This window comes from Saccostrea echinata, unplaced genomic scaffold (genome assembly GCF_033153115.1).
Source record: "Saccostrea echinata isolate AGI-Se365-2 ecotype Australia unplaced genomic scaffold, CSIRO_AGI_Sech_v1 ptg000001l, whole genome shotgun sequence".
NCBI lineage: Eukaryota > Metazoa > Mollusca > Bivalvia > Ostreida > Ostreidae > Saccostrea > Saccostrea echinata.
In genome coordinates, this window is record NW_026889750.1 from 26,860,433 (window position 1) to 26,883,765 (window position 23,333).

The window sequence follows — 23,333 nt, forward strand, 5'->3', positions numbered from 1 at the left end:
TTAAAAACTTTTGTCTGTCTGCCTGTAACAAATTTTCGGTGCACTTTCCTCAGCAACTTCTCATGGCAAATGCATGAAATTTTAGCACATTCTTTGTTTTTGCATGCCATATGGTAAGATTCATTTTTGTACCAATCTGATTTCAACTTCCTGTTTATCCATGTGTCTGTCCATATCAAATTTTTGTCAGTTTTCTGAGCAACTACTCATGGCAGATGCTTGAGATTTTAGTACATTCTTTTAGACATGTTTTATGGTAGGATTTATTTTTGTATGAATATAAATATGATGTCAAATTCCTTTTAATGGTGACTTAATCTTATGAGAGTGTATTATTCACATCAGAGCAGGGGTATTACTAGTGAGGATCGGCTCACACTTCTTGTTCACCGTTTTTAGACATGTTAGAGGAAACATATCTATTGATGGGTAATAAAATAGTACTGGGTATTTAAAAAACATGTCCTGACTTTTGATGTGTATGTTTTTGCTAAATAATCATGACAATCAAATATTCACAAAATTATATTTCATATTACATTTTCTGGCAATATAATTGTGATATAAACAACATAAAAAAGTCAGTATTTTTTATAATTGAAGTTTTGATTATATCTTCAAAATTCAGGTTATGTTTTTTCTGCAAAATGAATCTATGGATATTTTAGAACTAAACAATGCAAACAGAAAGTCTTCAAATTTACCAATACTAGTGCATAACAAAGAAAACAAACAAAAATAACACTAAAATACATGAACCAAAGCCAAGGTAAAATATCTGCACAATAAACATGTAGTGAGTATTCAAGTTCTGCTTATATGAATATAAAAAGTACCCGGTATATCAAGTATTGATAAATTCTATTTAATGTTTCAAGTATATGGAAATATTTTACTGGCTTCACTTCAGAACTCCAAAAGCTTTTCAAATATTAGTATATCCATAAGATTATATCAAAATAAAATTATTTCAATGCCCTTTAAGAAAGATCGCGTAACTTAATAATAAGCAAATCAGAGTGTTAATATATCAAAAAAATGCACTTTAGGAAAAGTTTTATAACAGACCTAGATATTACCTAGTGTAACTCTCTGGGTTTGTGTTAATTAGAATATAATGAGAAGGTTTTGTTTGTTTGTTTTTTAAATTTTATTAAAATTATTTTCGCACTTTTCAAAAAATACCATTATTAGTCTACAAAAACAAAAGAAACAAGATGTGTTTGTGAAACTTATAGCAAAGGTTAAACTTTCTCAAATGCAAATAAAATATGTTGATACCCTAAGTAAGGTCTTGTCTCGAGGAATAAACCTGTGAAATATGAAAGGTCTAGCAGCAACTATTGAATAGATATGGAAAAGGTTAAAGTTTCTTTCAAAAGTAAGTCAAACATCAAGGTCAAGATCAAATGGTCAAAATTAATGGTGCCAAAGGAAAGACATTCTCCCAAAAAATATTCAGGTGAAATATGAAAGCCGAAGCACCAATTGTTCACAAGTTATGGCCAACGTTAAAGTTCTCCAAAAGTAGGTCAAACTCCAAGGTCAAGGTCAAAGGGTCAAAGTTGTTGGTATCCAAATGAAGGTCTTGTCACAAGGATTACACATGTGAAGTATGAAAGCCCTAGCACCAACCGTTCAAAAGTTATGACCAAGGTTAAAGTTTGGTAAAATTTTGCAAAACTGGGTCAAACTCCAAGGTCAAGGTCAAAAGGTCATATATGGTGGTACCCAAAGGAAGGTCATAATGAACACTCATGTCAAATATTAAAGCCTTACCCTTGACAGCGCAATATAGTTATGGGCTAGGTTAAAGTTGACAACAGACAGACAGACAAACAGACAGACAGGTCAAAAACAATATACCCCCGGAATCTTTCGATCCGGGGGCATAAAAATAAATCATACTTTAATTGTTAATTTTTATTTTCCTTTTAAATTATTGCGGGATGAGTTTTTTTCCTTTTATTATTTTGATTAACCATGGCGTTTTTCAGACCCCCCGAGCTTCAAATAAGACTAAGATATAATTTTATTCTGTCTGTGTTACTAGTATGTATAAATGCCAAAGTTATAAGTAAAAAACATATCGAATGTAAATATTTATACTTATGTCTATGTTTATTACACGTCAGTCTACGAAACGAGATATAAGTATAATTTGATACGACTTATATCATACTCTGATTAAGTAAACAATTAAATTGCCTTAAATTTGTTAAAATACACAGAATTAGTTAGTGGCAGTCGATTTTGAAATAATGCTACAATGAATATTCTTAGAAATTTCTGTACAATTCATTTATCATTATTAACTCAGTTACAATACATAATAAACTATAACATAAAAGAATTGTGCTAAGTAAAAGTTGCATTCGTAAAAAGAGTTTATAGTGTACACTGTTTCTAACTTTTACAAAAAATTAGTTGGGAAAGAAAAGATCTTGTGGTGTGTTACTATGTAGTAACTAAATTGTTTTTTTCTTGAAGCTTTGTCTAATTGTTCATTATGAATTTAAAAATCTGCTACAAAGTAACAACCATTCCAAATGATGCATAAAAACGTCAATGTATACTACATGTATATAAAAAAAACCTCAATGTGCATATACTTTTCCCCCTTTATGGTCTTAATAATAAATTGCTTGATGATTTATTTTACTTTAAAATGTCAAGACTATACATGAAGCTCAAAGGTACTAGTATACGATATATACTGTTTCATGCGCTGTTTTTTTTTTTTTACATACATTTGAAAATTGATAAAATAATTTGGGCGCATTTGATGTAGATTCAGCAAGAATCTGGGCGCACTTGAAAACTGAAAATTTCAAATTATTGATCCTTCAAACGATATTTAGCACTTTAATGATATAATGGGTTCCTGTGATATAGGAAAGAGAGAGGTTTTCCTGATATTGTGTTTTGATTTGCAGTCTTAAAATATGCAATGACATATGGCTAAATGAGTCAGTTGGTACAAAATGCAATACAATTTCAATCATGTTTTTCTGTTAATTTACTATTTCTGGGTCATCTCCCCACGAAGTTAACCAACAAACTACCTAGTCTGATAATTTGCAACAATTCTGAGAGTCAATCTGTTTACTTTTCGGTATATTCCAGTGCTAATTACATTCTCATTTGTTACTATTACATTCTTAACAACAAAACAGTGCATCGCCATGAAACTGGTGTACAACCAAATGCAAACCCTGCAACTGGCCTCTCATGATCTTTAAATAAGGTTTATTAAATAAGGTAGCTTTGTCTAATGTTTATTTTAAATCCACCTGACCATGCATAAAATTATCAAATTACATTTTAGGTCACCTGAATCACTCAGGTGACCTATAGCTGTCGTCGTGCGTTAACATTTGAACATTTTCAATTTCTTGTCTGGAACCGCTGGACCAATTTCAACCAATTTTGGCAGATAGCATCTATGGGTAAAAGGGAACAAAAATTGTGAATTTCATGGTCCCTGCCCCCTGGGTCCTGAGGGGTGGGGCTAAAACCAACAAAATTAATGCAATCTTTAAAAATCTTCTTCCTTACTTCTGGACATCAAGCAGTCAAACTGTTGGCATGATTGTAATAATCAATGTGCCCTCTACCAAAATTGTGAAATTCATGGCCCAGGGTCAGGGATTTTGGTGCTAGGGCGGGATTATATACATCATTTAGTGAAAGTGCATTATTTTTTGAAAATCTTCTCTATTCCTAGGTATTAAACAAACTAACTAAGAACATAGTTATGATTAGCAAGGCTGCCTCTTCCAACTTGTGAATTTCATGGCCCCTAGGTCAGGGTTCTGGTGTTAGGGCGGGGTTTGATTGAATATATGGTGAAAATGCATTAATTCTTTGAAAATCTTCTTCTCTGTTCCTGGGTATTATTTAAACAAACTAAGTGCATGGTTATGATAAGCAAGGATGTTTCTTCCAAAATTGTGAATTTCATGGCCCCTGGGTCAAGGGTTCTGGTGTTAGGGCGGGACTCTATTGATTATACAGTGAAAATGCATTAATTCTTTGAAAATCTTCCTCTCTTCTCCTGGATGTTATTTAAACAAACTAAGTGCATGGTTATGATAAGCAAGGATGCCTCTTCCAAAATTTGTGAAATTCATGGCCCCAGGGTCGGGGGATGGGGGTGGGGGGGGGGGCTTGTTAATATAGTGAAAATGTGTTAAGTTATTGAAAATCTTCAACTAAGTGCATAGTTATGATGATGAGGGTACCTCTTCCAAACTTGTGAATTTCATGACCCTGGGTAAAAGTTTTAGTAAGCAAGGGTATTTTTACTAGATTTTTGAACATCTGGATCATTTGGTCAAGTGTCTGGTCCTGGCCAGGGCTCTATTAATTTGTATTCTAATGAGAAAAGTTATTCCCCTTTGCATTCACTTTTGATGATTGATCGCTGTAGATAATGTATTTCAAAGGTTAATAGAATGAGAGAATTATGCAAAAATTTTTATTGTATAATATAAAAAGTACAAGTTTTCATAGTTTTAATGATCAGGTAGACTTGTAAATATTAGATAAATAAAAATGAAACAAAAATAACTTATCTTATTAAATGTTCTTCAAAGACCCAGAGAAGTCAATGTGATAGGTTTTAATATGGGGTTAAAATAGTAAAGGAGTACTAATATTGTTAATAGTATGCATGGTGATAGTGATAAATGGAGGACAGATTAGAACTTAATTTATGAGTTGTTACTGAATACTAAACTAATTATTTCGTTGATCCTGATCATCCTATTTCTCTTGCTTTTTGGGCAACAAAGCGTCATCTATCAGTTTATTTTATACTCTATGGATCCTCAAAATTGTTGTATTATACTCAGGTGTCGTAAAACTGTGTATTTGATGGGCCCAGGATCAGGGGCTCCGGTGTTAGGGTGGGGCTTTATTGATCATATGGTAAAAATGCATAAATTCTTCAAAAATCCCTCTTCCCCTCATGTATATTTAGCTGACAAAGTAAGTACATGGTTATGATGAGTAAAGGTGTCTGTTCCAAAATTGTAAAATTCATGGCCTCTTGGTCAGGGGTTCTGGCATATAAGCGGGGTTCTATTGATCATAGTGAAAAAAAATCTCTCCTATTCCGCCTGCCTATTTAGCTGACAAAGTAAGTGCATGGTTATGATGAGCAAGGGCCTCTGTTCCAAAATTGTGAAATTCATGGCCACTAAGTCAGGTATTCTAGTATTGGGGTTCTATTGATCATAGTGAAAATGCATAAATTCTTTAAAAATCTTCTCTGCTCCTGGGCATTTGGCAGACTACTCAATAACTGCATGGTTATGATGAGCAAGGGTGTACGTCTATTTAGAAAAAAAATGTAAAATTCATGACCCCTGGGTCAAGGGTTCTGGTTTTAGGGCGGGGTTCTATTGATTGTATGGCCAAAATGCATTAGTTAATATGCTCTTGGGCATCAAGTAGGCAAACAAAGTAATTGCACGAAATTAGGGAACATCTTACATTCAACTGGAAATCTGCCTGAAAGATGAAAGATCTGCCTTCCATCTGATTCTGCAGAATATGAACATCTTCTTCTGTTGGAAATCATAATTCCAGTTTCTTCTTTGTTAAAACTCAAACAGATTTAATTCGATGTCTTCAATATACCCTTTTTAATTCCCAAAAATGACAACTTTGAAAGAAAAATTCACAGGAGAACATTAATACTAATAATGCCGGTTTATGCGGGCTGCAAAAATACAAATTAGGTGATATAAATAGATTAATAAGAGGGTTTTCTCGGCCATGAAAACCCCCAATACTTCGTTAGTGCTATAGAATCCTGCAAATCCTATTTAGAGACAGAATAAAACACCTTGTTTGACAATATTGTCTTTAAGTATCCCCATATGGTCGAAATTGTTTGAAGTTATTCTGACAAATCAACCTAAGCTTTGATCAATGAATACAATGATGTCTGAAACAGAAGGGGGAATTGTAATTGATTCATATTGACTTTTCCTCGCTTGGTCACTGAAATGGAATTCAGCTTTAATTGAATATCTTTATCGGATTTTGAAACTCATTCAAAACGCTTGACAGTGTGTGTGTACTTTATTTTTTCTATTAACGAAATTTCGATATTCAACATTCTCATTTCTACGTCGTCTAATACTAAGAACAAATCAAATCAACTATTTAATATAAAGTCAAATGAACAATTCTTTTCATAATTTTCTTTTAGTGTTTTAAACAAACATTAACAATATCTTGTCTTGTATTCTTAATAAAGTATCCATCATTTAAACACTAATGCTTAAAGAAAGTAGAATTTAAATAATGGTAAAATGCACTAAGTCTTGTACATAACTTTTATCAAGGTAAAATTGATTTGTTTTTGTTACTTGGAGATTCCATGAAACCTGAAATATAATGGTAAACGTTCATAACACAGGCAAGGTCCTTTCTATGTAAAATTAGCGATTCCAACTTCAGCGGAAGAACGATAACTTGAATTTGCTGGATCTAAAATGAGCTGGTATTCTGAACGAAGTATTTATACATGTATACTACCGAGCATTCTGGGTTTTAAAACATACGGTATAAAATTAACGTACGAGAATTTAATGCTGTATGAATTATTATGTAGGCATGTTGCTCAAAATTATTGTTTTATGAAAACTTAAATATGATAATCTGTTGTATTAAATATACATGTATAGTAACCAGATCGAGCTTGTGGTATTCGGTCAAATATTCTGCATTTTTACTGGCGAAAATGCATTAGGAAAAGGTCTTAAAATGTTCGTTCAACAGCATTCAAGTTTCCCAGTCAAGAAAGATGGAAAGTGACTGTTTATTTACACTTACAGCAAAAACCTCTCATACTGTGTGGAAACACGCTGTACGTAATCATCATATAACCTACGTCTCACTTTATAACTTTCGAAACACACATATACGTTAAGGAAGCTCTAAACACTAATAAAGAATGCTTTTTGGACTTTGAGAAAAATATATCATATAAAGGTGCACATATTCAGTGTATCTAGTTCATTTTCAACATAGGGTGCCTGCCTTATTTCTACAGAAATATTGTTTAAAGACAATGAACTATTTGTGAACAGAAATCACTGTTGTTTACTTGCATCGACTATGTAGGCAGAAAAGTTGACATCTTAAAATGGAATGACCTAACGGGGGGGGGGGGGGGCTAGAAAATTGATAAACCACTCTTTGTACTTCATCAACCTCTCTATCTTCAGAAATGACTTGTTTCTAATTTTCCAGATATAAATATCTTATAAGTGTTCATCTATAAGGTACAAAATCGCTTCTAAAGGAATCTATTAAACTTCTGAAGACTTCTCCTTGTAAAGGAAGCGTGTCACATATATTTTATGATAGAAAAGCAGATTAACTTCCTTAGACCACTATACTATTTCAGAAAAAAAATTCTTGAGGGCGATTTTTCTCTGAAAATTTAAGGCACTTGTTTTATAATATGATTATCTGTTTTAACAGTAAACATTATTATTGCACCATAATTTTTAAGACGTGTACTAAACTATCGTGGCATTGTGGGCATCATCGGGAAAATATTTAAATAACATTCCAATTTTTATGTGTTTTCTATAGTAAAACTCTAAGACAGAGTACAAATTTTTGCTTAAGTCTCAAACTGCTTCATGCTCCTATGGCCGGGTATTGTTCTACCAACGCTTACGATTCCTTAAATCAACAACTTGGGCAGAAAAGTTAAATGTTGTACAAAATTGATAAACAATCCTATCTACTTAATCAAACATTACCTTTTAGATATGACTGTTTCAAATCTACCATATACATGTACAACACACTGACAAGTAAATGCTTGAGACAGATTATCAGAATGTACCCAAATCAAACGTATATTATATGTTCCCACTTTTATCATTGTTCATATTATCTACAATAATTACAAAGTGATAGGCATGAAAGGCAGTAGACATACAGAAATAAAAAGTGATATATCGTGCATTCACCTATTTTCAATATAGCAAGAAGAAAAAGAATTGACAAAAGATCTGCAAATTATGCCCATTCAAAGTCATGAGTAAGGCGTTGAACCCTGTTTTTTAATTGATATAACTTAGTGAAACATTGTTTATCCTCCTCTTAATTACTAAAAACAGTTGATCTCATATACATATATACGACAATAATCAGATTCAAAGTATAGTAATTTACAGAGAGTATTCAACTTTGAGAGAGGAAAAATCCCGTATTACCATTTTACAGAAGACAGACTGAAAAACAGCAAAGAACGAAAATTACCAACAGCAATTTATTTTTAAAGCATCTAAATTCATACTTCAAAATATTGATGGTAAAGGAAGAGGAATTGTTGAGGGATGGAAAACAGCTTATTCCAGGCGTTTCCGTAACTTTTCGCCGCCAACTTTTAAATGAGATCTTTCTTAGCACGCAATTAAAGTTAGACATTCCACAAATTTGCTTGTCACTTTTCATGTCATCAATCTTGATCTTGGTAAAATTAATTGTACAAACTTACTTTATGGGTATGTAATGGAAACATTTAACATTTAAAATAAGATAACAGTATTCGAGTTTCGTTAAAATTCATAAAAATTAATAGGCTTTTCACGTGCAGACAAATGTATTCAGGCCAAACCAATTCGCATGCAACGAATCAAAATTAAAACATAAATTAAATAATATATAACATTTAATGTAATAATATCCTCCAGGGTGAGATGCACTAAAGTACAGAAAGAAAGAAAGAGAAAAAAGTTGTACTTCTTATACTGATGCCGGTACAGAATTTTTTTGTTGTTGTAGATTTTAATTAATGCTTTTATTCTGTTGTTCTGTTATTTCTCAATTAAGTAGATATCATCCTATTCAGAAACTTTTCCTACAATTTCAATAACTAGTATACTTGGATTTTTTCTTTCTCTTCTTAATTTAAGTGCATTAATGGAGGAAATATTGAAATCCTTTTATAGATATGGCCACTGGCCTCTAATTCACGGTAACAGAATTTGATGTGTGTGTGTGTGTGTGTGAGGGTGGGTGTGGGTGTGTGAGGGTGTGTGTGGTAGTGTTGGGGGTAGGGGTGTCAGCATAATGCAACGTTTGTGTCCAATTTGAATCCTTTTCATTTCCAATTTTTCTTTAGAAGCTTAAAGATATTTGCCAAATATAAAGATAAAGACTTATTTCTATAACATAAATCTGACACTTAATTATAAAGTTAAAAAAAGAAAAGTCCATAAAAAATATTTTCTCTTTATTACTTGAATAAATTTACCCTTGTGATTTCCCACTTCTGGTATTTCCAGTATAATCCTGGTGAAGTAAAATAAATATAAAGATGACACATAGTCGGAAGTCACACCTAATTAAACTACTATATCAGAATGTTAAAATGCTTGCAATTATTAACCTCTTAATTGCTGCCTCTGTAGGGCTTGCTTCAGGATCTTAGAAATTAACAATACTCGTAAACACAAGAACAAAAAACTTCATCTAAAGTAAGTAAATAAATTATTCTTGGCTAAACAAACAAGTTTTGCAATTTCTCTCTCAGACCATACAATGGTATATGAGGTACATGAACATATTTACATAATATATACAAAATACAAAGTCAAGTAAGGAAGGGTAGTATCAAATGAGAGTATTACTGAAAACGGGCCAATATCTTTTTAACAAACAAAGACAGCTTTATCAGTGAGTCAACATTTGTGGTGGAGATAAGATTCTCAAACTTGTAAGTATTTACATGAAAACAATACTTCTTATCAATAAGTTTCATACGTAATGAAGAAAAGTATGGACACTCCATTACATAATGGAATTCATCACCTAAAAGCCATCTTAAGCCATTTGGAAGCACACATATTGCATCCTTAATATTTGTAGATTTTAATTAACAATTATTGTCCAGTTAAGTGCCGTACAGGTGGACATAATCTTGTACATGTGTACTCTGGCTGTTGCTGCTTTCTAGAGGTACATGAGAGCTGACAGATATACTAGTAATCAACATCGTGCAAAGAACCCAGTTGAAAGGCCATCCAACAATTATTGGAAGTTTTTCTTAAATTTTACACTGGAAGCATGATTAATACCTTTGAAATTTTTAACAAAACTTCGAGCAAAGCTGTTCAGCTGAAGAGCAACAACGACCGCTTTAGGTGGCTGTTACTCAGCAACTTGTAAATTGGAGGATACAGAGGAAGAAAGCAAGGATGCTTGAATATATACCACATGGCTGTGCCAAGTTAGTTCGAAATAGTCCATTCTTAATGGTTCACAAAACGGGGGGGGGGGGGGGGGGGCACTGTATGGTTACACAAAATGTAATAAGCATTTAGGTTGTGAGCTATTTTTTCCCACGCATTTCATCTAGACATAAATTTGTAAGAGTATGTCTGGGATGCACCCCCTTATTCAAGCCAAATAAACTGTATAATTGTGCGATTCATTGCTGATCATTCACAAAGTGCGTGTTAATGTCAATATGATATAATTTGCAAAATTAGTATTATTTAGAGAACGAGACAGGTACTGTATCGTTGATACAAATTTGGGGGTGGACGAGTGCGTAGCAATCGTGTCACAATGACCAGTTATTGTCTGTATGTAATATAAGTGTTACCAAGTCAATGCGTGAACGTATTAAAAGTTCTGTAAATATATTTAAATAAGTAGTAAAATGTATATTGAAGTATAGTGTATATTGTGAGCTAGTAAGAAAATGCAGTAAAATGCATCATAATAAATGTACAGTAAAATATGCAAGTATGAGTGAAATGAATTGTGTTTGTATATATCTTTGATTTATATTATAGGTCCCATTAAGGTCCATTTAAATTATTCCAAGCAGTGCCATTGTGCCATCACAACCATTTCATAATGTATGGACCATTGACCACTGAACAATGCGTGTGTTTGAAACTAAATGGCAAATAAACAACTATATTTTAATATCATTTACTTTGTTTTTTTGGAAGCCACAAGCCACCCTGTAATAGTGTGTGTATATCAAAAACTTTTTTTGCTACTTCTAATTATAAAGTTTAGGTCCAAGTCCAAAACAAAGGCATGAGGGCATAGCATCACGTCATGCCAAAACCCTCTAGAAAACTAGGACATGAATGCCCTGTCCAGGATTCATTCGTAATGCAACACAAAAATCTGTATTAGTGTAGGAAAATTGATGAAAAATATCTTGAATAGTTTCTTTAAAACTGAGTTTAATACGCAATAAATTTTAAAGTCAAAGGCCAATGGGAAGTTCAAAGTAAAAAAAAAATGGACACAGTTGATAAATTCTCACCAAATAATGTACCCTGGTATTAGTGCATAGCTTACATAAAAAATATCTGGAATAATAGTTTATTTGAGCAAAAACAAAACAAAAACAAATTTGATAAACGTGAAGTCAAGGACAAAGGAAACGTCAAGGTTAAAAATATTGATGACATTGAATAGCTCTCATCAATATGCATAAGCATATAAAGTTTGATAAAAATATCTTAAATACTTTCTTTGAAATTAAACTAAAAACAAATTTTGAAGTCAACTTTAAAGGAAAGGGAAAGGTAAACAAAATGTGTTTGTGAAACACTGATGCCCCCGTATGGCAACTCATAACAAAGGTAAAACTTTCTCGAATGCAAATCAAATACGTTGGTACCTAAAGTAAGGTCTTGTCTCGAGGAATATACCTGTGAAACATGAAAACCCTACCAGCAACCATTGAATAGATATGGAAAAGGTTAAAGTTTTTCAAAAGTAAGTCAAACTTCAAGATCAAGTTCAAATGGTCAAAATTAATGGTCTTCTCACAAGAAATACACATGTGAAATATGAACGCCCTAGCACCAACCGTTCAAAAATTATATCCAAGGTTAAAGTCTTTCAAAAGTAGGTCAAACTCCAAGATGTAGGTCAAAGGATCAAAGTTGTTGGTATCCAAAGAAAGGTTCTATCACAAGGATTACACATGTGAAGTATGAAAGCCCTAGCATGAACAGTTCAAAAGTCATGGCCAAGGTTATCGTTTTTCCAAAAGTAGGTCAAACACCAAGGTCAAGGTCAAAGTTGTTGGTATCCGAAGGAAGGTCTTGTCACAAGGTATACCTATGTGAAGATTGAAAGCCCTAGAACCAACTATTCAAAAGTTATGGCCAAGGTTAAAGTTTGGTAAAATTTTGCAAAAGTGGGTCAAACTCTAAGGTCAAGGTCAAAAGGTCAAATTTTATGGTACCCAAAGAAAGGTCTTGTCACAAGAAATATACATGTGAAATATGAAAGCCATAGCTCCAACTAATCAAAAGTTATGAGCAAGGTTAAAGTTTTTGCGGACAAACAGACAGACAGACAAACAGACGGACGGACAGGGAAAAAACTATATGCCCCTGAATCTTCGATTACGGGGGCATAAAAAAATGTTGATGCAGTTGAATAGCTCTCACCAATGTGTATCAGCATATTAGATTTGATTAAAATATCTTTGAATAGTTTTTTTTTTTTTTTTTTTTTTTTAATGAAGCTTAATACCATTTTAAGGTAAGTGAGGTAAAGGTCAAAGGAAAAGCCAACCTCCAAAAAAAAAAAATGCTCTCATCAATATACATGTATATACTGGTATATAAGCATACAAGACTTGATAAGAATATCTTAAGTTTATTTGAAATTGAGAAATCACTAATTTAAGAAAGGGAGGTCAAGGTCAAAGGAAAGGGAAAGGTCAAAAAATGTTAATGAAGTTGAATAGCTCTCATCAATATGTATCAGCATATAAGTTTGACAATAACATCATGAATAGTTTCTTTAACACAAAGTGTGACGGAAGGACAAACGGAAGGACAGAAGGATGGGAGGACAGCGGGACGGAAGACGGACATGACAAACACTATATGCCCCCCTCATATTCATGGCGGGGCTCAAAAAAAGGTATGTATTTATATTTACCCAGCATAAAATCAAACAATTCAAGATCTTATATGAAAATTTTATTAAATTGTACATAGTTACGAAAATGGACTGAAAACATTAATTGCTATTAAAAGTAAGATTTTCAACTTGTTTTTAAAATGATATACAAGATACATTTCATGTTCAGGGAGAGAATTACTAGTACACAAATAAAACTTTCATAACAGCCTGGCTACAGTCAATATCTATACAGCTCTGCTCTTTGCCTTGCTATATCCATATTTTACCATCTTAATACTGTTATACTCATAAACCATCCACTGAGCCTCTGGTTTAAGTGTTTCACTGTACACATTACTTTTTTGGTAATTTGATACATAAGATTTTTTTTCCTCCATAAAAAATTCTCATAAATCTAAAACTAACCCTTGTTAAAAAAAATGTACCTCTGTCCTTTCTAATTTTTTCATTGAATGAATGGTTAAAATGTTCAGAAATTGTGACAACTTATCTCTAAAAACATATTACATCATTGATACTAATTTGATTAGTGTTTACCCTGCAGTCATTAGTAATGCCTATAATACCATAAATAAAATATTAATAAATACGCCCTTGCCAATATAATGACCTTTTGAGCAGCATATACTACGTAGTTCATATAGAACAAAATTACACTGATGACTCACGAGAAGCCTGACGGTGTTTTCTGCGTGGGGCTGGCACAGGAAATACACTGGAAGGACTGACTAGGGATGGGGAAGGGATATCTGAGGGGGAGGTGGGTTCAGGGCTTATTGGAGAGGTTGTCTCGGTTGTTTTTGACCTTGACCTTTTGAATGAGAACTTCCTTGGTGAAACTGGAGCACTTTTAGGACTAGTGACTGGACTAGAAGAACTATGGCCATTAGTGTTTACACTCAGATTTTTAATTCTTGCAAATAGTTTCCTTGGACGTGATTTTTTGTGGGTGGGAGACAATGGTCCTGAACTTGATGGACATTCTTCAGATTCAGAAACTGATTCTAATCCTTGCACAGTTTCAATCAGTGGAATACTTTCCATTTCTTCTTCATTTCTCTTCATAATGCCGACCTCAAAGGCCACAATGGAAGCATGATCTAATTTCCCTGGGGCTTTGCCCATTTGATTTACAATGTCTGAATCTCGTTTTTCCTTCTCCTTTTGGGTAAGCCTTCGTCTTACATAGAGCTGGGGGTTCTCTAGTATTTTTCTCTTAGCGTCTGTGAGACGGAGCACATGCTGAACTAAGGCTCCACATAATTCCTGAGCTGAGCACTGTTCTTCTGTAACTAGTTCAAACTCATACACAACCCTCTCCATTTGTTTCATAGCATACAAATGTCTCTCACTTGGCTCCATTTCAGGTTTCCCTGAATCCATGGAGTTTGGGGAAAGCTCATTGCTGTTGGCATCATTTATTTTTCTTGGCAATGCAGCTTTTGTCACAACTGGATCAAAGTTATCTGATATCCCATCAGTTGTTAAGAACACAATATCACCTGCCTCACAGAATGATAGAGAACATGTTAGATTCTGTAGTTCTGGATTGTTACCGCATACTGGACCTATGGCACCACCTGCATCACGAATGTCCCGCTCTGATGTAATGTCATGTGATCCAATGGTGAGTTCCCTGATACCATAGCGATGACTAAACAAGTAACCGTAACTGTCCCCTACATTTACACAGCAGACAGCAAACTGTTTAGAATTTTTCACGGGACAAACCATGCAGGCACACATAGTGGTGAGACCACCATCCCTGTCAAGAATAGTTGAATGGGCTGCATCAAAAGCCTGTCTTAGCAGCACAAGGGCCTCCTACAAAAACACAATTACAACATGGTTATACTGATGTATGCAGAAAAACACTAAAACTTTCTTAAAGATCATTTTAAGTCAACGCTGTGATACTTCAACAAACAATATTATGTCTAATCCTGGTACCTATCCTGATACAAGCTATGTAGAAAGTGACATCCACAAAAATTACTTTGTATGTAATGTTTGGCTAGCCCTTACAGTATACACTCACATGTATGTCAGCTTGCTTATGTTGGTTTTATTTTTCAAAGTATTTTGAAGGAATTTGCCATCGACTCACTTAAAGTCGGTGTGTGTGTATGTGTGTGTGTGTGTTTTGCCAGAATTGCTTCTCAATTTCAGATCAATATTTTATTGTATTTACCTGTGTTTTTGAGTATGACTTCTGTGTTTGATCTTTTATAAACAATTAAATCCCCCCCCCCCCCAACAAAATAAAATCAATAATTCTGTATGAACTTGTTAGTTATGCATATGGTAAGGCCAAATAAAAAAATATGTGTGGTTCCGGTTACACCTCCAAACAAATTAGGGTAGGTAGGTAGTTTTTTTTTTTTTTTTTTTTTTTAATATAATAAAAGTCAATAATATCATTGAATGTTCTTGAATTAACTATTGGTGATATTGGTGAGATAATACTATTGCTTTCTTTCAAGTGGTGACATTTGTAACTGACAAAACACTTGTACTTCGTGTTGAAACGATGTTGTTAAAGAAGGCCACCATTGCTGAAAATAAAACTAATACCGGAGCCAATGAGGGAAATCAGGGAAAATTCTGGAAATTTGAAAATTATCAAAAAAAAGTTTAGGGTCGGGGGTATAAAATAGGGACAGTCGGGTAACCGGAACCACACATATTTTTTTATTTGGCCTAACTTTATCTATTCCTTTCCTGCATTAAAAAATCTTATGTCTCTACTCTTATCAATGATAATTGTTGACATTATTACAAAACATCTCATCTTCCAGATAAGTATTGATGTTTTTACGACTAGCTTTTAAGTCAAACAAAGAGTTTTGGACAAAAATTTGACTCCCATAATACTGACTTATTCATGAATATATATACGATACATTTTGTATTCTCACTTTTCACATCATTTTACCTTCTTTAAGGAAAATTCCATGAATTCAACCTCAAAGATAATAAATGAAGTAATGATAATAATGATAACTAATTTGAGTGCTTAGTTTTCTGATAAATTTGCATATATTTTCTATTTTAGAGTCCATTAATCCTTAAATGTTACTTAAAAATTGCTTATAACCTACAGAATGATTTAGCTTTAAAAAAAATAACCCATTCATACTTGTGTATTCTGTGGTTGTTGGCGCTCCTGGAATAGTTTACGGTTGAGGTATTTCATGGCTCCATATAAGGCACATCTGGCAGCTAATCGAGACTTCTCTCCCCAGTTCACACCATCAGCTATCAGCAGGATACAGTTGTTTTTCCTGGCACATAATGCAAAGGCATCAGCAATAGGATCACCTATGTAAAAATTTTGAAACTTTTTTAATTATATGTAGCTTTCACACCAATTACACCAAATGCACTGTATTCACATCTTAGTCCAATGTACAATTTAACACTTGACCCATTCCAGGCAAATTTAATTTTCGTATGTAATTGAACAAATTTGAATGCTTTAGCATTAGGCCAGGTAAAACTAAACTTTAGATTCTCATCCCCGCCCGCCCCTCTCAAAGTGCCCCGCCCCTTTGTTTTTTATTTTGCTTTTTGAGTGTCAAACGTATTATTTTCAAGTATTTTTATTCAGCAAGAATCTGGGTCAAAATTTAAGAGTTATCTCCCGTCTGTATTAAAAGTCGCGTGGCGCTATTTATAGCAAAAAAAAAAAAAAAAAAAACTATGTGAAGAATGGAGAAAAATCGGCAATAAAAGCAGTTTAAATATGTAAGGTAAAGATAATTTGTCAGTATAGAGAAGGCAGAAAAGTAAAAATAACATAAACACATCTAGATACTATCACTGGCATGAACAAGTTTTTAAAGAGATTTTAACCAAGTAAAAACAGACGAAGAAAATGACACATGGTCAAGTTTTAAATAGCGTTCTCCAGTTATATGTGATTTTGCATTTAAAAAAAAATAAAACATCGTTCAAAGATTTTAGAGAATAATAGTGCTTAGGAAATGTTAAATCTTAAAACTGTTCAGGCCTAGGCTTTTCAGTAGAATATTTCACAGATTTACCCAATCCTGTTTTGCAAATATGATATATATTTTAATTTCAAACATGTCAAGTCTCAAGAACGATTGAATGTATGAGGACAGTGGAAATCTGTGATATATCACACAGAACAGAAGGAGTTGTTGGTAAAACTATAAGGTATTTGGGGAAAGGCCGATGAGAAAACATGCATATGCAATTTGTTACGATCAGCACCTCATTTTGTTTGGCATGTGCCGTATCTGTGTACTTGATAATTTGTTAATAAAACTATAAATATTTTTCTATAACAAGAAACTTCTGTAGATATTTAAAAGAATATGAAAACAATAAAATCTATTCATATTGGCATTAACATAATGTAAAAATTATGTGTACGAATGTTTTGTTGATACTTTCAATTATAAAAAATAAAAAATAAAATCCGCCCACCCGCCCCAATTTTTTAGCAAATTAGGATGAGAATCTAAATTTTAAATTTATGTGGCCTTAGACTGCATCTGGTTCTGATAAATTAATAACAGAGCGTTTATCGACTTCAAGCATCCAATACATTAGCAGCTGATTTACAGTTAAAATTATTTAAGCAAATAGTATTAAATATTTCTAACTATACTCATAACTGGCAGTCAGAGTCCCTTGTATTAGATATTTTTGCTTATTCCGTTAAGGTTTTCAGTCAGTACCATGAATTTTGCTTAGTTTAAAATTTTCCTTGATTCAAATCTTCTTTTAAGAACTGAATTGTGATATAATTGTCTGTAAAAATTTGGAACATTGTACATGATTCAAAAAACAATTTTAAAATCTGCATTTTTGTAGATACCTGACATCTTGCCATTAACAGGGTGTTGTTCATACAGAGAAATACAAATCCCATAAGCTTTCTGGTCCTTGATGTTCCAATTTTTGACCCCTGCTGCCTCTATGTATGTATTGGAAGGTATAATGCTACTGCCTACAAGTATAATTGTTTTTTTTAATGAAAAAAAGAGAATAGCATTAAATTATAGTTCAAGGAAAAAAAATGTTCAGCTATAAAGTTTATAAATGAACAATATTATTTTTAGAAAGCTATATACTCACAAAGATTAATAAATACAAGAAAATTTATTCACTTTTTTTTGTTGGAGAGGGAGGGGGAGGAGGGATAATATGTAAAATGTTTATATTTTGCATTTTACCTGCTTTAACCCTACAATCTTTAATTCAATATTTGCATTATGCGCTATCTGTTAACACCTTCATACAATTACATGTATTCTACAAACAGTGGGATATATTTCATCTCACTGACATTTTCATTTCTCATATATATATATATATATATATATATATATATATATATATATATATATATATATATATATATATATATATATATATATATAATATATATACACTTAACAAAACTTCTAAGTGTTCACTCTAATAAAAGTATTTATTTAAAAACTACAAGATAGAATGGTATGATATTTTCAAATTATTATAACCAACGAGTCTTCTCAACAATTATTGAAAGAAAATTAATTATCACTGATGAAAACCAATGTACCATGACGAAGCGTAAAAACAATAAATCTGTACTTTGCGGCAAGTGTTTTGTGTGATCAGCATCTTTTTGTGACCATTTTCAATTTTTGAAAACTGGTTTAACTAAAAAACACAAAACATTGGCAAAATGGGGGAGAACCGTTGGAATGTTGTTATCCGGATCATCCTTGCACCATGTTTTACTCACTTTTATTTTAGTGTTCATTTGTCCTTGATATTACTTTTAAAAATTAACAACAAGTATAAAAACCCATTAAAACACATTTTTCTATAGGTTCTGCGTCATTTTCATCGCCAACTTGTCACAATTTGAAAGTTTTGGACAAAATTTCATCAAACCGGAAGTGATCTGGATCTTCGTCTGAGGCCAACGTTTCGCATCACAACTAGGTTAAAAGTTTGTTACATTGTCCTGAAACAATTTTAGAAACATTAAAACAAACGACTTAAATGGTAAGAAAATGATAAGAAATTGGTGCTTGTGGCAGTCTAATATCATCTCAAACAGTCTGAATCATCCTTAAAGAGGTACACTTACGTGCAAAACGCCAAAGAATATTGACCAAAAGGTATCTGTGATGATGCACTATCAAATTCCCGGATCTGAATCCTATTGAATACATTTGGGATTTTTGTAAGGAATGTCAAAGCACCCCCCCCCCCCCCTCCACACAACTTCAACGGTTTAGAAAGATCCATGCAGTAGGTGTGGCAGCAGATGGATCAATATCCTATTCAGGGGTTCATGGTATCCATGAGAAAAGAATATGCCTTGCAGTAATTTAAGTGAGTGGTGGTCTTATTCCTTAGAGATTATTTTATGTGAATTTTCATTTTGAGGGTACATCATGTCCTTGACACTTTGCTTAAAATTCTGACGAGACACTTACACGAAATTTACGCAACATCGAACTGAAATATGCATCATTAACCATGAATTAAAGAAATTATTTATTGTATGCATTTGTTTTTTTAAAACTTAAAAAAAGTTAGGTGAACACTTAGAAGTTTGGTTCAGTGTATATATATATATATATATATATATATATATATATATATATATATATATATATATATATATATATATATATATATATATATATATAATTATATATATATAAATATATATATATATATCTGGAAGCATTTATACAGTCTGTAAAACACTAAAAAAAATAACTACTTAGTGTAATATTTGTGATTTAATAGTTTTTCTTGAGATTACTTTTTCTCCAAGCTTTTTGTTCATCAAAATCTCTTTAATGTTAAACTCACAGTCCATCTAATATATCAGGACAATTTCATTAATGTATTAGAAAAACCTATCAAGATATACCCCAGGGATTGATGATAGTAGAAGCTTGCTTTAAAATGGTGTCATAGTTCCCAGTGACAACTTTCAGAATTTTTTTCAGCAGTTATCAATTAGTGGAGGACTGTTTCCATTAGAAGATAAAAACCTGACCCAGTGAATGCTGCAGAATGGATTGCTTTCACATTATTAAAATTATCCCCCTTTGTCAGAGTATTTTTCTCACTAAATCCTTTGTAACTGTAATACCTGTAATTATTTTTAATTAAGCTTCACACACTCTTGAAAAACTTTCTATTATTACTATATTACTGGCATAGCATAATAATAGTGTAGTATGGAGCCAAAAAAAATATAATGATCCTATACATAATGATGTAGATTTCATTTGTCTGACATTGCCCCATAACACTAGTAATTTTACAGAGGAGAAACAGTACCTTATGCTTGTTGATCCCAGATTGACCCCGCAAAGGGAAATACTAACATTTGCTGTGTTTTTTACTAAGCCAACTATGATTAGAAATAGATTTTAGTTACATGTTGAAATATACATGGAGAAATGTGCGTTAAAGTGATAATGAGGCCACCAAGATAGTGATGGGAAATCAGAATTTTTTTCATAATCAATTACTGGAATAATCAGGTGCACTATAATCGATTAATAATCAATTGATTTCAAGTATTTCATTTGTTCAATTTTGAATGAAAAATAAATTGGTAAAAAATTCTGGAGTGATTTCTAGGTTACATTTTTGATATATTTTGTATCATTGGATTCATTTGTTAGATTATTATTTAGGATTCAGTTAAATTCAAAGAATCAAAAATCTAAGGAATAATTTGCTTTTAACTAATATTTTCATTAATTGATTATCAAAATTATAATCGATTATCTATTATCAGGGGTCATTTCGATTAGATAATCAATTTAATCGATTAATCGGTACATCACTACACCAAGATGTAAAAAAAAAATTCAAATACTGAATGTTTTTAATGTTGGTTTTAAAGATATAAAATGTAAATATAAGGATTGTTTTTTTTCAGTTTGTGAGTGTTATTGATGTGTAGATCACACAGACTTGCAAAAAGGCATATTTTTCATGAAGTGCTAGCATGCTTTCTGAAATACCTTCATGACAAGTCTGTGTGATTTACACACCAACAACACTCACAAAATCCTTAAATAAAGCTAAAAAATGTAAATGTCAACTATAAATAACCAGCTCTGAATTTGAAAAATATTGAAAAGCAGAACTGACTTACTGGAATCTCTAAAAACAAATCCCAGTCCGTCCTCAGGGCCTGTGTAGCTAGCAAAGACCTCATCACTGAACTGATCCAGTCCAAGAAGTGGAACATCTTCAGGGGTTTTCCCAAACCAAGTCTCGCTTCCAAAATCTGTCATGCTACAAATGACATTACATGTATGGATTATTTTGTATGAAAAATTATACTTATACTTTTGGGTCTCAATCTGGTTCCATGTGGGTAACTCCATATATTATATATAGAAGTTTAAATTTCCTAAAATTACTCATTTTTTTAAAAATAAAGCCTAAAAAAAACTGTTAGTTGTAACCCAACAGACCATTCAGATTACAGCCAGATGATTTTTTTTGTGGCAATTCTTAGTATGAATGTTATAATAAAAGCTTTACTTGACACATAAAACATGGCAAGTAATTTAACACTCTCTTTCATCAAAGCTAGTAATAATTACTATATCATATATTATAGCATTTTTTTTAATGTCTTTTGAGTTTGTGATAATTACTATATCATGTATTGTAGCATTTTTTTCTTTATGTCTTTTTGAGTTTGTGATATACGTGCTGCTAGACAGCCTAATTGGGTGTCCCCTGTAAATATCACTAATTCACACCTTCCTATAACTTCTGTCTTGGGATATGTTTACAATTTGACCCTATCAAATTTTTTTTATGTTAAAGACCCTCTCTACATTGCACACTAATTTCTGGGTACTTTTATATAGTTAGACTGATCCACTGTCAACATATTACATGTATTATAATAACATATTTTATATATGTAATAATGTTGTGCTTACATTAATATCTCAATGTGTAGTGCATTAATTAAGGCAAATGTAGACAAAAAAATAAAAATATTTTGAGTCGTATTCAACATGGTATGTCAAGTTAAACCTTTGACATAGACTTTCATAAAAAAAAGCTGACCTGTGAAAATGAACGTTGACGCACATGTCCGGGATATTGATGGAACCACACATGAAGGAAAAAGGTGCTTACTGATTTATATAAAATATGATAGATACATTACTTACTTACTTATCCTCTCCGTGCCCCAGAGGATGCATGAGGCCGTACTTTAGATTATGTGTAATTGTCATAATTTGTTTGGAACTCATTTTTGAACTTATTGACTGTTATAATAATTGGCATTTGATTATTGTAGATTTTCAGCATGCAAAAAATGATGTCATAATTGCATTCGCTTTCAAACAGCATATATATTTATATAAAGACTGCACACATTCATTCTAAAGGTATCTTTCTTGGTGAATAATATTCTTTCTACAAATAAAATTTATCACAAGAAATTCACTACATTCTAAATTGTTGGCCAAGATCCGACACGTAATATAGAAAGTATATCTTCTTTCAAAGTTCATTGTTCATTTTTTTTAAAACTTGATATGTGCGACTGTTGTCAACTGAGATCTACAAATTCAAACTGCCTTACATATAAATATGCAGTTATCCCTATAGGATAAAATTATCTTGCATAAGATCCAGATTAAAATTCATTTTAAAAAATATACAATGAAACTTTCGAGATTTTTTACAAAAAAAAATCTTACATTCTGTTTCAGCTAAAAACTTCTTTCATCTTCTTTAGATCTTCTTGCATATAATCGTCCGTACCTACATTACTGCATATTGAAATACTGTTTAAAAATAACTAACTAACCAATACACATTACTGAAGTATAGATTCGCTTTTCGGTATTAATTATGTTAATTAGCTGTGTCCACGATCAATGTTTGGGAGAAATTCTTAAAATAGTTAACAATCACTGTCATTATCATGCTTTACAAATGCTTAGTGCGTTTTTAAACTGAGTCAGTCATGCCACTTTAAAAATGAAATTTCCTGATAAAAACGAAAAAAAAAATAATTAGAAGAAAGACGTTAGATATTGTAAGACAAAAGAGATGAAGTGTTAAAAAATGAAATATTTTTTTTTATGAAAGGTCATCATGGTCATATTAATTACTTAAGATGCTTAGTCATGTAAACCGTTTAATCAGTCTCTGGTTTAATGTACTCGTTTTTATCCGAAGAATATGCAAAACGTTTTATAATGAATCACGATTTAGATTAGAATGACCTTGTACAAGAATGAAGAATTAAAACTGCGGAGACGTGTCAAGTTGCTTGTGTACATTTGACTGAAGGTGTCCCCGTAAGGCAACAGAATATAATTTCTTTTTATCAATTTGGG

At 32.3% G+C, this 23,333-nt stretch overlaps 2 protein-coding genes across 5 annotated transcripts in view; both read right to left on the reverse strand.

The window, feature by feature from the left end:
• LOC133188259 (androgen-induced gene 1 protein-like) overlaps nucleotides 1-23,333 on the reverse strand; it is a 423,009-nt gene that overhangs the window by 229,972 nt on the left and 169,704 nt on the right. The window lies entirely within an intron of this gene.
• LOC133188134 (uncharacterized) lies at nucleotides 12,993-22,860 on the reverse strand. Its single transcript, XM_061323519.1, has 5 exons — nucleotides 22,689-22,860; nucleotides 21,110-21,252; nucleotides 17,801-17,932; nucleotides 16,091-16,272; nucleotides 12,993-14,775 (listed from the first exon to the last, which is right to left on the reverse strand). Exons 2-5 carry the CDS (start codon nucleotides 21,249-21,251, stop codon nucleotides 13,603-13,605), a joined length of 1,629 nt encoding a protein of 542 aa, XP_061179503.1. The 5' UTR covers nucleotide 21,252; nucleotides 22,689-22,860; the 3' UTR covers nucleotides 12,993-13,602.

Excerpts from the sequence above, each read along its gene's own strand:
- LOC133188134 (XM_061323519.1), bottom strand. The coding sequence starts at position 21,251 with ATGACAGATTTTGGAAGCGAGACTTGGTTTGGGAAAACCCCTGAAGAT. Across the intron at positions 17,933-21,109 it reads ATTTGTTTTTAGAGATTCCA|GCAGTAGCATTATACCTTCC; the intron begins GTAAGTCAGTTC and ends TTATACTTGTAG. Across the intron at positions 14,776-16,090 it reads AACAACCACAGAATACACAA|GAGGCCCTTGTGCTGCTAAG; the intron begins GTATGAATGGGT and ends GTGTTTTTGTAG.